The sequence below is a fragment of the Callithrix jacchus genome, chromosome 22 (genome assembly GCF_049354715.1).
Source record: "Callithrix jacchus isolate 240 chromosome 22, calJac240_pri, whole genome shotgun sequence".
NCBI classification, from domain to species: domain Eukaryota; kingdom Metazoa; phylum Chordata; class Mammalia; order Primates; family Cebidae; genus Callithrix; species Callithrix jacchus.
The window spans coordinates 38881836-38898466 of record NC_133523.1 but is presented as its reverse complement, the minus strand read 5'-3'; the positions used below and the strand labels follow the sequence as shown (position 1 = coordinate 38898466).

At 51.1% G+C, this 16631-nt stretch overlaps 1 protein-coding gene across 3 annotated transcripts in view; it reads right to left on the bottom strand.

The window, feature by feature from the left end:
* Positions 1-2333: 2333 nt before the first annotated feature.
* Positions 2334-16631, bottom strand: part of PVR (PVR cell adhesion molecule) — a 23548-nt gene continuing 9250 nt past the window's right edge. Inside the window, exons 5-9 of one of the 3 annotated variants that reach the window (XR_013530962.1) lie at positions 13710-13827; positions 10067-10215; positions 8810-9206; positions 7199-7230; positions 2334-6800 (exon numbers count right to left, since the gene is read on the bottom strand). Coding sequence is in view for 1 of the 3 variants with exons in the window: in XM_078360084.1 (XP_078216210.1) it covers positions 6738-6800; positions 7199-7230; positions 9081-9206; positions 10067-10215; positions 13710-13827 (488 nt within the window). In the remaining 2 variants the exon portion in view is untranslated. Of the gene's footprint in view, positions 6801-7198; positions 7443-8809; positions 9207-10066; positions 10216-13709; positions 13828-16631 lie in introns of all 3 variants that reach the window. The other 2 variants (XR_013530961.1, XM_078360084.1) reach the window with 2 other exon arrangements.

Genomic DNA, 16631 nt, shown 5'->3' with positions numbered 1-16631 from the left:
AAAAGAAAATGTTGACCAGGCTAGGCACAGTGGCTCATGCCTATAATCCCAGCACTTTGGGAGGCAGAGACAGACGGATCACTCACTTGAGGTCAGGAGTTGAAGATCAGCCTGGCCAACATAATGAAACCCTGTCTCTACAAAAATTATCGGGGCGTGGTGGCGCACGCCTGTAATCCCAGTCACTCTCCACCAGGAGGTGGAGGTTACAGTGAGCCAAGACTATACCACTGCACTCCAGCCTGGGCAACAGAGCAAGACTCCATCTCAAAAAAAAAAAAAAAAAAGAATATATATATATATGTAAAAATGTATATACGTGTGTATAAATATGTATATACATGTGTGTATATATATTCAAAGGAATTAAAATTAAATACATTTAAAAATGCAGTTCTTCAAACTAGCCACTGTCAAGTGCTCACTAGCCTCGTGTGATCAGTGGCTCCTACACTGGACAGCACAGATGGAGAATGCTTTCATCATCATCTCAGAAAGTTCCATGTGGGAGTGAGAGCTGACCTAGGGATTTGAGGCAGGTGTGCCAGGCATTTCTACCTGGTGAGGGCCATCAGGAAGAGACAGCGAGGTCGGGGTGTGGTGTATCCATAGCACTTTGTGGGTGTCTGAGTGTTCTGGACACATGCCTTCAGCCTGTTGGGGGTGATGGTATCTTCCAGAGGCCTGAGGTTGAGGCAAATCAGGAATCTTTTGAGACGGAGTCTTGCTCTGTCACCCAGCTGGAGTGCAGTGGCGCAATCTTGGCTCACTGCAACCTCCACCGCCTGGGTTCAACCGATTCCCCTGCCTCAGCCTCCCCAGGGACTACAGGCACCCACCACCAAACCGGGCTACTTTTTTTGTATTTTAGTAGAGATGGCATTTCACCATGTTGGCCATGATGGTCTCGATCTCCTGACCTTGTGCTCCTCTCGCCTCAGCCTCCCAAAGTGCTGGGATTACAGGCAAATCAGGAATCTTGATGTCGAACCATCTTGAAGGATGGGGTGGACTGGCTATAGACGGATGGGCTGCAGACTCCAGGGAAGCTCTGCCGTGCGCTGGTGAGTCTGGCTGAAAATCTGGTTTTACTACCATTTGGCTGGGGGATCTTGTGGCAAATGACTTTACCTCTCAAGAATGGGGATAAGCATCACCACCTCACAGGGATGTTGGGAGAACAGTGTGCAAGAGGCCCGGCAAATAAGCGACAAATGCCCGCCATTCTTATTATTATTGGTGTTGACCTTGTCTTTGGACTTAACCCCACCTCCCACATTGCCCCCACCCTTGTGAACCTGCTCAAGAGAAGCATATTTTCCCTGGAGGGATTTTTAATCCTCCACATCCCCAATGTTTCTTAATGCTTGGAAGATTTTCTTTCTTCTTTCCCCTTCCTTCCTTCCTTACTTCCTTCCTTCTTTCCTTCCTTCCTCTCTCCCTCCCCTCCCTCCCTCCCTCCTTTTTCTTTCTTTTTTTCCCCCAGACAGAGTTTCACTCTTGTTGCCGAGGCTGGAATGCAGTGGCACAATCGGCTCACTGCAACCTCTGCCTCCCAGGTTCAAGCAATTCTCCTGCCTCAGCCTCCTGAGTAGCTGGGATTACAGGCATGCACCGCCACTTCCAACTATTTCTGTATTTTTAGTAGAGATGGGGTTTCTCTACGTTGGTAAGCTGGTCTCCAACTCCAGACCTCAGGTGATTCACCTGCCTTGGCCTCCCAAAGTGTTGGGATTACAGGCGTGAGCCACTGCGCCTGGCATGCCTGGAAGATTTTATGCTGGGTTCATGGGTCAGAGTACCCTCAGAATCTACCTTCAATCCTCCTTCTTTTTTTTGAGATGGAGTCTCGCTCTGTCGCCCAGGCTGGAGTATAGTGGCATGATCTCAGCTCACTGCAACCTCTGCCTCCCAGGTTTAAGGGATTCTCTTGCCTCAGCCTCCGCAGTAGCTGGGATTACAGGTGCCTGCCACCACGCCCGGCTTATTTTTGTATTTCTAGTAGAGACGAGATTTCACCATGTTGGCCAGGCTGGTCTCGAACTCCTTACCTCAGGTGATCCGCCCACCTTGGCCTCCTAAAGTGCTGAGATTGCAGGCATGAGCCACCGCACCCGGCCCTTCGATCCTTGCTGCAGTTTTGCAATTTCCTTGGTCTGTCTCCTGAAGAGCCGTTGCAAACCCAGCAATTATTTCCAGGCACGTAATGCAAAGCCAGCTATTCTCAATTTTCCGGTGGCTGGATTCTACTCTCTCTCCTGTCTCCCTCCCTGCCTCCCTCCCTCCCTCTCTCTCTCTTCTTCCTCTCCCTTTCAAATAATGACTTCGATTCCTTTTGCATTATTAAAATAAGAGTCAAAGTTTATTATAGAATATTTAGGCAGTACTTAAAAGAGAATAAACCCAGACATCTTCCAACTACTCAGAGGTAGGCACTGCTAGTAACAGAGGTCTAGGCGGCCCTGCAGCCTTCATCCGGGCCTCTCCCCAGCCCCAGAGGGCAGGTCCTGATTGGTCCAGCTTCCCAGGCGGTCCCATTCTTTTGGCCAGGGATTGGTTGAGCGGTGGGAGGCGCTGGTGAATGAGACCGGAAAAGACGCTGCTGGGTGAGGTTTCTCGTTCCCATGGAGGCTCACCCAGGTAGGGATGGGCAGCTTCTCTGGGTCTGAGTCTGGATGTGATGCCCGGAATGCATCAGCCATCTTGGCACCAGAGGGTGATGCCCGTATGTGGAGGAGAGCTGAACAAACAGCAGAGAAGTGGAGCCGTGCCCAGAGTAGACCAATTCTTTTTTTTTCTTTTCTTTTTTTTTTTTGAGACAGGGTCTCGCTCTTGTCACCCAGGCTGGAGTGCAGTGCCTGATCATGGCTCACTGCAGCCTCTGCCTCCCGGGTTGAAATGATTCTCCCACCTCAGCCTCCTGAGTAGCTGGGATTACAGGCATGCACCACCGTGATTGGCTAACTTTTTGGAGAGATGGGGTTTCACCATGTTGGCCAGGCTGGTCTTGAACTCCTGACCTCAAATGATCCCCCCGCTGCAACCTCCCAAAGTGCTGGGATTACAGGCCTGAGCCACCGTGCCCGGCTGTTTTCTTAAACTTATAACTTTATATAAGACCTATACCAAAATTCTGGGTCCTCTCTCCATTCCTAGCTCTGCGGACTCCAAGGATGCCCCATCCCTCCAGATAAAGGTCACCATCTACACGCTGGTGGGAACAGAGCTCAGCATGAATTCTGTGAGGGTTCATTTGTCAATATTAATCACAATGACAAGAAACATACTCTTTGGCCCAGCAATTCCACTTCCAGGAGTGTGTCCTACACTCAGGTGTCAACGTGAGCTCAATGACAGTGTGCCTTGGCCAGGCACGGTGGCTCATGCCTATAATGCCAGTACTTCAGGAGGCTGAGGCGGGAGGATTGCTTAAGCCTGGGAGTTTGAGACCAGCCTGGGCAAGATGGCAAGATCCCTGTCTCTAAATTAAAATAAAATAAATAAAATACACGACAGTGTGTAAAGTTATTCACTACAACACTGTAATAGTAAAAGGCTGGAAATGATACAAATGCCTGTCTTTTGGGGCCTGGTTAAAAAACCTGTATATCCCCGGCTAAAAAAATTTAGCCAAGTGGGGTGGTGCCCACCTCGGGAGGCTGAGACAGGAGGCTCACATGAGCCCAGCAGGTGGAGGCTGCAATATGAGGCTGAATATGAGGTAGAATAACTAAGGAGGCATTCTGTGAGTCACCAGAAACTGTGAGCAGCAAAAGTAAGGTCCAGGGCTGGGTGCAGTGGCTCATGTCTGTGATCCCAGCACTTTGGGAGGCCGAGGCAGGAGGAGCACTTGAACCTAGGGGTTCCAGACCAGCCTGGGCAATACAATGAGATGCCCATTTCTAAAAAAAAAAAAAAAAAATTTAGCCAGGTGGGGTGGTACCCACCTCGGGAGGCTGAGGCAGGAGGCTCACATGAGCCCAGCAGGTGGAGGCTGCAAGGAGCCATGATCAGGCCACTGCACTCCAGCCTGATCAACAAAGCAAGACTCTGTTTCTAAAATAACTAACTAACTAACTAACTAAATAAATAAATAAAGGGTACTATTCAGTGGTGTTTTTGGTACATAATATAATTAATTTTCAAAATTTGTGGTTAAAAAGAGATAACAGAAAATTTGCCATTTTAGCTACTTTTGAGTGTGTGATTCAGTGTGATTCATTGCATTCATAGTGTTGTGAAACTGGATGTCCACGTGCAAAAGAAGAGCTGGATCACTCCTCTAAACACACATTAACTCAGCATGGATCCCTGTCTTTTTGTAACTTCTAATTTGGGAAACTGAGGTACTATCTAATTTAAAAAATTGGCTTGGCCTGGTGAGGTGTGCCTGTTGTCCAGCTACTTGGGAGGCTGAGGTGGGAGGATTGCTTGAGCCCTGGAGTTACAGGGGCTGCAATGAGCTAGGGTAGTACCTCTGTACTCCAGCCTGAGTGACAGTAGACACTGTCTCTTCAAAATTTTTTTTGGAGAGAGGAAAAAAAAAAAAGAAAGACAAGCAAGCGGTTCCTAAGGTGCCTGGGAATCGCAGCCCTAATGGCCTCCTTCATTTAACGTCTTGCTTCCACACCCCTGGTTCCATCCCACGTGGCAACAGTACACCTGAAACCTGTCTCCGCCTTGATTTCCACAAGAGATCCCATTGCACACAGCCAGTGCAGGTGCAATAAATAAGCTTTAATGAGGTTCTGGAGGCTGGAGACGGACGAGGATCTTATGTGCCACCAAAGCAACCAATGCTCCTTTGTCTCCTCAACTCTGTAAGGTCCTATTGGCCTCGTCACCCCTTGAATCCCTTGCCCCCGCCATTCTGCCAGTTCTGGTCTCTTCTCCACACTTCCCTGTTCCCCACTCCTCCATCTCTGTCCAGAGCAAATCCTATGTCCCGTTTATTTTCTCTCCCAGAGCAGCTCAAGCTTTGCTTTCCCATTTAGCATCTTGGCCCAAGGTCTTCTCTCCCTCATGCTATTTTCCTAGACAGTTTTCTTTATAAGAGGAATTCTGGTGCCTGCCCTCATGATCATAGAATCTTTTTTTTTTTTTTTTTTTTTGAGATGAAGTCTTGCTTTGTCACCCAGGTTGGAGTGCAGTGGCGCGATCTCAGCTCACTGTAATCTCCACCTCCCGGGTTCAAGCCATTCTCCTGTTTCAGCCTCTGAGTAGCTGGGATTACAGATGCATGCCACCACGCACAGCTAATTTCTGTATTTTATTAGAGATGGGGTTTCACCATGTTGGCCAGGCTGGTCTTGAACTCCTGACCTTGTGATCCACCCATCTTGGCCTCCCAAAGTGCTGGGATTATAGGTGTGAGCCACCGCACTTGGCCGATTGTAGACCTTTATAAAGTAAATTTGTCAGTTGCATCTGAGCTCAGCTTCCTGGGTCTTGGGTCTCCTCCATCTTGGCCCTAAAGGAGAGTGTCCTGAGTGACCGCAACACCGCCTCTCCCTGCATTCCTCCCCCTTGTGCTGGAAATAGCATTTGCTTCTTTTGTGGGTTATTTCCTGCCAGCCCCAGCTTGCTGGCTGCAGATGCTGGCAGGAAGTGGCTGCGCTGACAACCTTCTCCAAGTTCATGTCTCTGCTCCTTGGACAACCCCCAGGCAGCTGCTTGTGGTCTGAGTTGCAGCCTCTGGTGACCAGGGTCAGTGGCTGTTTCTTGTAACCACAGAGATCTGACAGATACAGAGACTTAGAAGCTTAAGGCCAGAGGCCAGATTTTTACCCAGATTCTCTGGGGGCCACACCCTTCTGTGTGGTCCACTACGCAGTAAAGGCTCAGCCTTGCCCAAAGAAAGACCGGGCCCTTTATTCTCAGCTGCTGGGCATTCATCTCTTAGTTCCTGGAATACCCTGCCTGATAGCCCATCTGAGCTGATCATGCTAATGCTGTGATTTGTGGTGGGGGGGCCTGGCGCCACATGGTATTGGCTTGATGCATGAGGTCAGCCACGTGGATGGCGAGCTGTTTAATTCAGCACTTTGGGAGGCTGAGGCAGAAATAACACTTGAGGCCAAGAGTTTGAGACCAGCCTGGACAACATAGGGACTCTACAAATAATAAAAAGATTAGCCACGCATGGTGGCACATGCCTGTGGTCCTAGCTACTCAGGAGGCTGAGGTGGGAGGATGACTTGGACCTCAGAGGTCAAGGCTGCAATGAGCTGTGATCTCACCACTGCACTCCAGTCTGGCAACAGAGCCAGACCCTGCCTCAAGACCAACAGAGAAAAAACTCTGGGCACGAAGGTCTCGAGTGAACTGCTCTGGTTCGCAGTACTTCTTGCGTGTTGTCGCATGTCGTTGCTGTGAGAATCAGGTGCTGCCTACACGGCTCCACTGGGAGGGGACGGCTGGAAGCTGTCGGCTCGTCTCTCCCGGAACGTGTGCTGGGCAGCACCTTGCTTTGCTGATTTCGATCTCTGTCCTTTTGCTGTAATAAACTGTAACTGGGAGCTTAACAGCTTTCCTGAGTCCAGTGAGTCCTTCTAGCAAATGAGCTCAGGGTGGTCTTGGAGACCTCTGAACGTGCACCTACCACCTCGTTTTGAGGTCTGGCATGGGAAGGAGGCTGGTCTCTTTGGAGGGGTCTTCATCCGTTGGGGTGGGGTCTAACTCTGGAGGCCCATGTCCTTGTCAGCTCCAGTCTCTCTCCCCGCTCAGACCCGACGCTGTCACCTTGTGCCCTTTGTCTGTGGATCCTCGAAAGAGTTGGCCACAGGCGCATAGGAGACGGGCTGGAAGAGAGTTTTCAAACCTTAGCCTCAGGGCTCTTTTGAATAAAATCAAAGAACATCTTCCCACCGAAGACCAATGTGCAAAGAACTACAGGCCTATCCCCTCCCCTCTCCCTGGAAGCCAGGGCAGTGCTTCTCAAGGTGTGGCCCAGGGTGGAGTTGGTGGGGAGGGCTGATATTAAAATGCAGATTCCCTGGCCTCGGCAAAGCCCACACTGTCGGGGACTGCATCTTAGCAAACTCTACAGGGGATTCTGCCCAGCAGGAAGGGTGGGAAATGCTGCTCGAGGCAGCAGGAGAAAAGACCCAGAAGACCCAGGCTCCTGAGGCACCTGGAGACATCTGGTTTGTAGTTCGTGCAGACCCCACACCCTCCTCAGCTCCCACACTGCACTTACCCTATTAACCGAGGTGCTGGCAGCTGTCGGACCTGGGGAAATAGGAGGGGAAGTCGTCAGGAGGGAACAAGGCTGGGAAGAAGATATGCCCGGGTGTCGGGGTCCTGAAAACGCCAAGTTCTGCCTCCGCCGTTACATGGGGCGCCACTTCCCTTAACGCTATACACATCTGTCACACAGGGATGGCGGGTGTGCTTGTCAAGGATTTGAGACCAGCCTGAGCAAGACAGCAAGATCACTGCCTCTAAAATAAAAAATAAAATAAATGACAGTGTAGGCTGGGCACCGTGGCTCACACCTGTAATCCCAGCACTTTGGGAGTGTGAGGTGGGCGGATCACAAGGTCAAGAGTTCAGGACCAGCCTGGCCAACATGGTGAAACCCTGTCTCTACGAAAAATGCAAAAATTAGATTTTTAAAATATCCATTAATTAAATAAAGATCCATAAATATCAAGCCTGGGCTCTGGAACCAGATGGATGGGTTCAAATTCCATCTCTGTCCTTTAGGAGCTGTGTGACCTTAGACCAGTGACTTAACCTCTCTGGTTTCAGTTTCCTAAACTACTGAACAGGGGTTTATTTAGCAAACAGTAGTAGTATTCAGCAAATGGTAAATGTCTACTTTGTGCCAGGTACATTCTAGGTGCTGGGGACACAGCTGTGAACAAAACAGATAAAATCGCCTGCTCTTGGTCAAGCATGGTGGCTCATGCCTGTAATTCCAGTACTCTGGGAGGAATTCCCCAAGGTGGGTGGATTGCTGGAGTCCAGTTCAAGACCAGCCTGGGCAACACAGCGAAACTCCAACTTTACTAAAAATATGAAAAATTAGCCGGGCCTGGGAGTGCATGCCTATAATCCCAGCTACTTAGGAGGCTGAGGTGGGAGAATCACCTGAACCTGGGAGGGTGAGGTTGCAGTAAGCTGATATCATGCCACTGCACTCTAGTCTGGGCAAGAGAGAGAGAGAGAAAAAAAAAAAGCCAGGCATGGTGGCTCACGCCTGTAATCCCAGCACTTTGGGAGGCCGAGGCGGTGAATCACGAAGTCAGAAGTTGGAGACCAGCCTGACCAACATGGTGAAACCCCGTCTCTACTGAAAATACGAAACTTAGTTGGGCAGGGTGTTGCATGCCTGTAATCCCAGCTACTCGGAAGGCTGAGGCACGAGATTCACTTGAACCTGGGAGGCGGAGGCTGCAGTGGGCTGAGGCTGTGCCACTGCACTACAGCCTGGGTGACAGAGTGACAGCCTGCCTCAAAATAAATAAATAAACAAAATAAAACTAAAAATTAAAAATTAAAATCCAGGAGGTCGTACATATAAAGCAGCACATGGACAGTGCTCAGCAAAGTATCACTCCCCTGATTACAGAATTAGCTGGTGCACTTCTCCAGAAGGAGCCATGGGAGGGTGCTCCAGGCAGGGGAACGGCCTATGCAAATCTCTCAAGGTGTGAAAGCATCGGACCCTGTTAGAGCTGAGGATCAGAGATGCCAGTTCCTGCCACCTCCTCCTAGAGTCACTCCTGAACAAGGCAGATGGAGTAAGGCTGAGGGGTTCAGCATTATTTCACCCCCATCCTTCTGGCAGGGACTCCCACATCACCTGAATGAAGCGCCAAAGCCTCAGGCCTGATGCGATCTTCTTCCACTCCGTAAATACTTGTAAATGTAATCAAAGAAGCAGTGAACGGGATTCCCTGGTTCTGCACCCTGGTTGGTCAAATGGGGAAAACCTCATGGCACTGGAGTGAGGATTCAGTGAGAGGCACACGGGAAGGGTTTAGCACGGAGCCCAGCACACAGTAGGTGCTCCATTATGGCAGCTCTGGTGATGCTCACTCATGGAGACAGATGGCAATGCCAAAGGAACTTACGGGAACATCTGGACCGACAGAAATAAAGCCGAACCCCCAGCAGGGCCAGAAAAACCCCCAGGAGTCCCAGAATCAGGAAGAGGATGTTGTTCCTGGACATGCCTGGGGGTTCACTGGGAGGTCCCTCTGAAAGAGAAGGAAACAGGTATTTAGGTAAGGACACTCTTGGGGTTTATCCCTCATTCTTGAAGTGGCATCTCAAATTTCCTTATGGAGCCACCACTCCACCTGCCTCAGTCTATTTAACTCAGGTGGACTGGATCCTACCCTCTGGTTCCTAGGATGGGACTTTGACACAGGCCTGGCCAATCAGAACATTCCATTTTCCCTGGCTGCTGTGATTGGTTCATAGGTGGGCTGTGGCCTAAGCTGGGCGAATGAGAGCCAGTCCTGGGACTTTGGCTACAGTTATTTAAAATGGTGTTTTTTTCCTCCTCCTGTTGCTATTTTGGTAGGATGTGAGCCTGTCATTGCTGAGGGCTATCTTGCTTCCCTGAGGACAGAGCCTTCCTGAGAATCAAGCCAGTACAACAAAAAGCAGAGACAAGAGATGTATAAAATAAAAGATCCTGGATTACATAGTTGGAACCCCTGGATCTAACCATACCTGAAGGTGACATTTCAATAAACTCCTGGATTTTTTTTTTTCTTAGACTACTTTGAGTTATGTTTCTGACAACTGCAATTGATAGAGTTCTGCCTAATACATTTAGACAGGCCTGAGTCCCTGAGAGAGAGGGATTCCACATCTATCCCAACCTGGGTGTGCGGAGGGAGTGTATCCAGGCAGCTGAACAACGGTACCAGCGGTATAGGTATGGAGTTAACAGGGGAGTCAAGCTGGCCCCACTGGTCCTTTTGTGAGAAGGCTTAGGAGAAGGATGGGAGCCAGCTGCTGTGATCGGTTCATAGAGAGCATTGGAGAGGGAACCCTGCTGCGACCTCTTCCTTTGGTCCCTGTTCTCCCCACCCAGGGAGTTCCTCACCTTTGACCTGGACAGTCAGCTCTGCCTGGCGAGCTCCTAGGGCACTGGTGACGTTGCAGATGAAAGTCGTGTTGATTGACTTGTCCACAGGATGGATGAGGAGCTGGGCGCCCTGGGCCATAGCAGAGGGTGGCAGAGGACCCATGGTCCTGGGAGAGACAGAAGGGTGAGCCTCTGCTGCGAGTCCGGAGTGATAGTGATTGAGCACCCACTACTTGCCGAAAACCGTCACGCCCTCTATGGTATAAGCCGAGAGCAATTCTGGAAGACCACCCCCAAACCCCCCCACCCCAGCTCCCGACTCTTCCCTTCCTCTCATGCCCACACCCAACCCATCAGCCAATCCTTAGGCCCCGCCCTAAGATCTATCCAGAATCCCACCGCTCCTCAGGGCTTCCATGGCCGGCCGCCTCCCTGCTCTGACCTGGTACATCCTGGGCCCCCGGCAGCCGCCTCCACGCTGGGCTCCATTTCCGCCCTCGCCCCCCTCGTCTGTTCCCCACTTGGCCACCAGAGGTCGCCTATGAACCCTAAGTCAGTTCCCATCCCTCAGCTCAGCACCCTCTGGTGGCTCAGTCTGGCTCAGAGTAAAACCGAACTCTCCGCCGTGTCACAGGCCCCACGTGACCTGGCCCCTGCTACCTCTGCCCCTGTTTTCCAGGACCCTCCCCTTTGTTCCCGCCTCTGTATCCACAGTGGCCTTGCTGGTCCTCAAACTCTCCAGTTAGGTGTCCTGGGTGTTTGCTTATGCAGGGACTGATGGATAGAAATGGGTTTGCCTGGTCGGGCGCGGTGGCTCACGCCTGTAATCCCAGCACTTTGGGAGGCGGAGGCGGGTGGATTACGAAGTGAGGGCTTCAAGACCAGCCTGGCCAAGATGGTGAAACCCCGTCTCTACTAAAAATACAAAAATTAGCCGGGCGTGGTGGCCGGCACCTGTAACTCCAGCTATGCAGGAGGCTGAGGCAGAGAATTGCTTGAACCAGGGAGGTGGAGGTTGCAGTGAGCTGAGACTGCACCACTGCACTCCAGCCTGGGTGAGAGAGTGAGACTCTGTCTCAAAAGAAAAAAAGAAAAAAAAAAAAGAAATGGGTTTGCCTATACTGTTCCCTCTGCTAGAATGCTCTGCCCCCATGTTCCCACAGAGCTCACCCTCGCCTCCTTCACCTTAGTAACATGTCACTTGGCCACCCTATTTCAACTGTGATGACCACCCTTCCCATCCCCATTCTCTCTCTCTCTCTCTCTCTAATTTTATTATTTTTTGAGATAGGGCCTCATTCTGTCACCCGTGCTACAGTGCAGTGGCACCATCTTGGCTCACTGCAACCTCTACCACCTGGGTGCATGCAATCTTCCCATCTCAGCCTCCTGAGTAGGTGGGACTGCAGGTGCGTCCTCCCACACCCAGCTAAGTTTTGTATCATTTTTGGTAGAGATGGGGTTTCATTGTGTTGGCCAGGCTGGTTCCGAACTTCTGGCCTCAAGTGATCTTCCCATCTCAGCATCCCAAAGTGTTGGGATTACAGGCATGAGCCACGGCGCCTCGCCCCCATCCCCTTTCCTGCTTTATCTTCTCCATGGTATTTATCGCCATTGCACACACTCTACACACTTTACTACTTTATCTCGCTTCTTGTTTCTTTCCCCACTGGAATGGAAGCTCCATATGGGGAGGAAATCTGGTCTGTTTTATTGACTACGATGTGCAGCTTAATTGCACCTGGCGCACAGTAAGTAGTCAAGGAACACTAGTTTAATGAACAGAGGTAGAGTTGGGAGTATTGGGCTTTGGGCACTCTGCAAAGCTGGGATGCAAACGCAGCCATCTGGCTCAAGAGGCTGAATTGTGGTGCTTTGAGGCAGGACAGTAAAGTCACCGTCACACCATCAAAAACCTCTGACCGGCAGTTTCTTCCGCTGACAACTGACAAATGACCACGGGGGATGGTCACCACCACGCATTTGCAGAGTTGAAAATGGAAACTGACATCTGTGCCCTGTACAGGGCATGGTTAAATAACTGATGACATCAGTGTATGTTGGAATCTCTTCCCTGCACTTTAGGAGGCCCAGGTGGGAGGACTGCTTGAGTTCAGGAGTTCAAGACCAGCCTAGGCAACATAATGAGATCTCATCTCTATTTCTTACATTTTTTTTTCAAAGGTGATAAAATCCCAGCAACATTAAAAAAGGGGCCATGTTAGCCAGGCGTTGTGGTGTGTGCCTGTAGTCCCAGCTATCTGGGAGGCTGAGGCTGGAGGATCACTTGAGCCCAGGCGCTCAAGGCTCCAGTGAGCTGTGACTGTGCCACTGTACTCCAGCCTGAGCAACAGAGTGAGGCCTTGTTTAAAAAAAAAAAAAGAAGCAGGGGAGCTGAGGGTGCTTTGAAATGCATAATATGAATAGAGGGACGGAGGGAATCACAGAAATGTGATAAAGCAAGCACAGCAAAATGTTAGTGGGGGAGTCCACATGGTGGAATCTTAAGTGTTCACGGGAAAATTAGGATTTTTCTCTATGTTTGACAATCTTCCTCATACAATATGTGGGAAATGGGCTTGTGGACCTACGTGCTTTGAGATGGAAAGGTATTCACGAGATAGAGGACAAGTTTCAAAATTATATGTATAGCATAATTCCAGTTTTTGTTTAGAAACACAGAGAAAAAAGACAGAAGGGTGTATAATAAGGGCCACTGGGTATTTCTGGAAGTGGCTGGGTATACTTGACTAGAGATGCTGCTGTCTTGTTTTTGCTCATAACTCAATGGCCTGACAGTTCTACAGTGGACACGAGTTATTTTTATAATAAGGAAGAAGGCCTAAGGCTGGGTGAGGTGACTCACGCCTGTGATCACAGCATTTTGGGAGGCTGAGGTGGGTTGATTGCTTGAGCCCAGGAGATTGAGACCAGCCTGGGCAATGTGGCAAAACCCTGTCTCTGCAAAAAATACAACAAAATTAGCCGAGTGTGGTGGCCCGTGCCTGTAGTTCCAGCCACTCAGGAGGTTGAAGTGGGAGGATCACTGAGCCCAGGGAGGTTCAGGCTGCAGTGAGCTATGATCATGGCACTGCACTCCAGCCTGGGTGACAGAGCCCCAGCTCCTCCTCCCTCAGACCCAGGAGTCCAGACCCCCAGCCCCTCCTCCCTCAGACCCAGGAGTCCAGGCCCCAGCCCCTCCTCCCTCAGACCCAGGAGTCCAGGCCCCAGCCCCTCCTCCTTCAGACCCAGGAGTCCAGGCCCCCAGCCCCTCCTCCCTCAGACCCAGGAGTCCAGGCCCCAGCTCCTCCTCCCTGAGACCCAGGAGTCCACACCCCCAGCCCCTCCTCCCTCAGACCCAGGAGTCCAGACTCCAGCCCCTCCTCCCTCAGACCCAGGAGTCCAGACCCCCAGCCCCTCCTCCCTCAGACCCAGGAGTCCAGACTCCAGCCCCTCCTCCCTCAGACCCAGGAGTCCAGGCCCCAGCTCCTCCTCCCTGAGACCCAGGAGTCCACACCCCCACCCCCTCCTCCCTCAGACCCAGGAGTCCAGGTCCCCAGCCGCTCTTCCCTCAGACCCAGGAGTCCAGACTCCAGCCCCTCCTCCCTCAGACCCAGGAGTCTAGGCCTCCAACCCCTCCTCCCTCAGACCCAGGACTCACGTGCTCCACTCATAGCCTGTGGGCTCTGGGTTGCTGCGAGCATCGCAGGTCAGGCTGGCCTCAGTCTGGCCGAGGTACCAGTTGCCATCATAGCCAGAAATGGATACCTCTGGGGGATCTGCAGGAAGTGGACACAGAGGTTCAGAGACAGGGAGTCTTTGGTGGGACTAGGGCTATGTGGGATTCACATTACTACAGGAAAAGGTCTGGGCATGTTTGGGGAACAGTGGGAGCTGGAGAGGCCTAGGAGGGGTCTAGGGAGATGGGGTGCCACAGAGAGCAGAAGCCTGGGAGTCCCTGGTCAGTGGGGACATGGAGAGGGCTTCTGAGGACCTGCTTTTCTCCACTAGCTTTCCTAGGTAGCCTGGTCCAGGTATGTGTTGGGTGTCCTGTGGGAAAAGGCCTCCTTGTCTCACTAATAGGCAACTGTCACTCATAATACACAGCAGTGTATTCAAGCCTCTGACAAGTCCTGTGAGAAAGAGTCCTGGATAAATCCCCCTGCTCTGGGGTGCTGCTCAGCCATCCCAGACATGACCAACAGCAAAGATCCTTCAGCGTCCTCAGGAGGAAGGTCAGTGAGACAGGGTTTGTTGGGGGGTGAAGGGTAGGAGTTAGTGTAGAGGGACTCCAGTATAGACAGCCCCTGAGGGAATCTGTGTACCAATTGCCTGGCGGGAGAGCAGGCAGTATAAACGAAGATGAAAGGAACAGTATGGATGAGCCTAGAAGAGCTTGTGTGGGTATTAGTGACAGGCTCGGTGCAGACCTGGAGTTAGAATATCACAGCAGACGCTATAATGTCCGGCCAGTGTTCAAAATGCTGGGGTGGGGGTGAGATCACCCCCATATATACAATGTGTACCAGGGAGCTGGTGAAATTAAAACAGGCTGTGTGTGTGTGTAGACAGCATTTAGATGAGCCAGTGTAGATGATGTGGGAGCTTAGTCTAGATCTATGCTCTCCAATATGGCACCCATTGGCCACATGTGACCGCTGAGCCCTTGAAATATGGCCAGGCCGAAATACACACCAGATTTCAAAGGCTTACTAGGGCAAAATAAATGGGAGGGATCTCAAGAAAAAATTTTAGAAACGAATTACAAGTTAAAATAATATTTTGGGTGTATTGGGGTAAGTAAAGGAACTATTAAAATTAATTTTGGCCAGGCACAGTGGCTCATGCCTATAATCTCAGCACCTTGGGAGGTCGAGGCAGGAGGATCGCTTGAGCCCAGGAGTTTGAGACCAGTCTGGGTAATACAGGGAGATCCTGTCACTACAAAAAAATACACTAGGCTGGGTGCAGTGGCTCACGCTTATAATCCCAGCACTTTGGGAGGCCAAGGTGGGCAGATCACATCAGGAGTTCAAGACCAGCTTGGTCAAGATGGTGAAACCCTGTTTCTACTAACAATACAAAAATTATCCGGGCATGGTGGTGGGCACCTGTAATCCCAGCTACTGGGGAGGCTGAGGTAGGAGAATCACTTGAACCCGAGAGGCGGGTGTTGCAGTGAGCCAAGATTGCACCACTGCACTCAAGCCTGGGCAACAGAGCAAGACTCTGTCTCAAAATAAATAAATAAATAAACAAATAAAATAAATTAGCCGGGCATGGTGTCACATGCCTGTAGTCCCAGCTACTCAGGAGACTGAGGCTGAGGTGGGAGGATCGCCTGAGCCCAGGAGGTCAAGGCCGCAGTGAGTTGTGCCACCACACTCCAGCCTGGGTGACAGAATAAGAACCCATTTCAGATAAATAAATAGATAAGTAAATACACAGATAAATTTCATCTCTTTCTTGTAATTTTGTAATGGATGGCTGCCGGAGAATTTAAAGTCCTCTATGCAGCTTGCGTGCTATTTCTGTTAGACAGCACTGGTGAGGGAGCGCCTGGGCTGTCACTGGAGATAAATGTGTGGGTGTCAATGTCAATGGCACCATGAGGGAGCTAGTGGAGGTGACGCTGTGCAGGAGAACCAGTGTGGTTCTCCTGTGATGTGGGGCGAGACTGGACAGCCTGTAGATGAGCCAGTGTAGACAATACTGGGCAGAGGGATGTGTAGACTACACTGGGGGACTAGGCTGCAGACACTGCTCAGAGCAGCCAGCACACACAATGTGGGAAGATCAGTGTAGCCAGCACCCAGGGGAGACCATCGATCGTGGCTCAGGGGAACTGGTAGATACAGTGTGGGAGGTGAATGCAGACAGTTCCCCAGGGAGGCAGGGTAGATAATGGGAGGGGCACTTTAGAGAGTGCCTACGACTGGGCGCGGTGGCTCACGCCTGCAATCCCAACACTTTGGGAGGCTGAGGAGGGCAGATCATGAGGTCAGGAGATAGAGACCATCCTGGATACCACGGTGAAACGCCATCTCTACTAAAAATACAAAAAATTAGCTGGGCGTGGTGGCATGTGCCTGTAGTCCCAGCTACTTGGGAGGCTGAGGCAGGAGAATAGCTTGAGCATGGAAGGCGGAGGCTGCAGTGAGCCGAGGTCACCCCACTGCACTCCAGCCTGGGTGACAAAAGAACGAGACCCCGCCTCAAAAAAAAAGAAAAGAAAAGAAACAGACAAGGGTGTGGGAGCAGACAATGAGGGAGGCCGTGCTGACAGAGGCCAGGAGAGCCAACGTCGGGGAGGTCATTGTGAATAGTTGCCTGGGGAAGGGGGTGTAGCCAATGTTTGGGGGCAGCACAGACTGTGCTCAAGGGAGTCAGCAGAGTGTGCGGTATCAGTGTAGACAGTGGCTAGAGGAGCCACAGTCACACCAGTAATCCCAGTTACTCGGGAGGCTGAGGCAGGAGAATTGCTTGAACTCAAGAAGCAGAGGTTGCGGTGAGCCGAGACTGCACCGCTGCACTCCAGCCTGGGAACAGAGTGAGACTCTGTCTCAGAAAAAAAGAGAGAGGG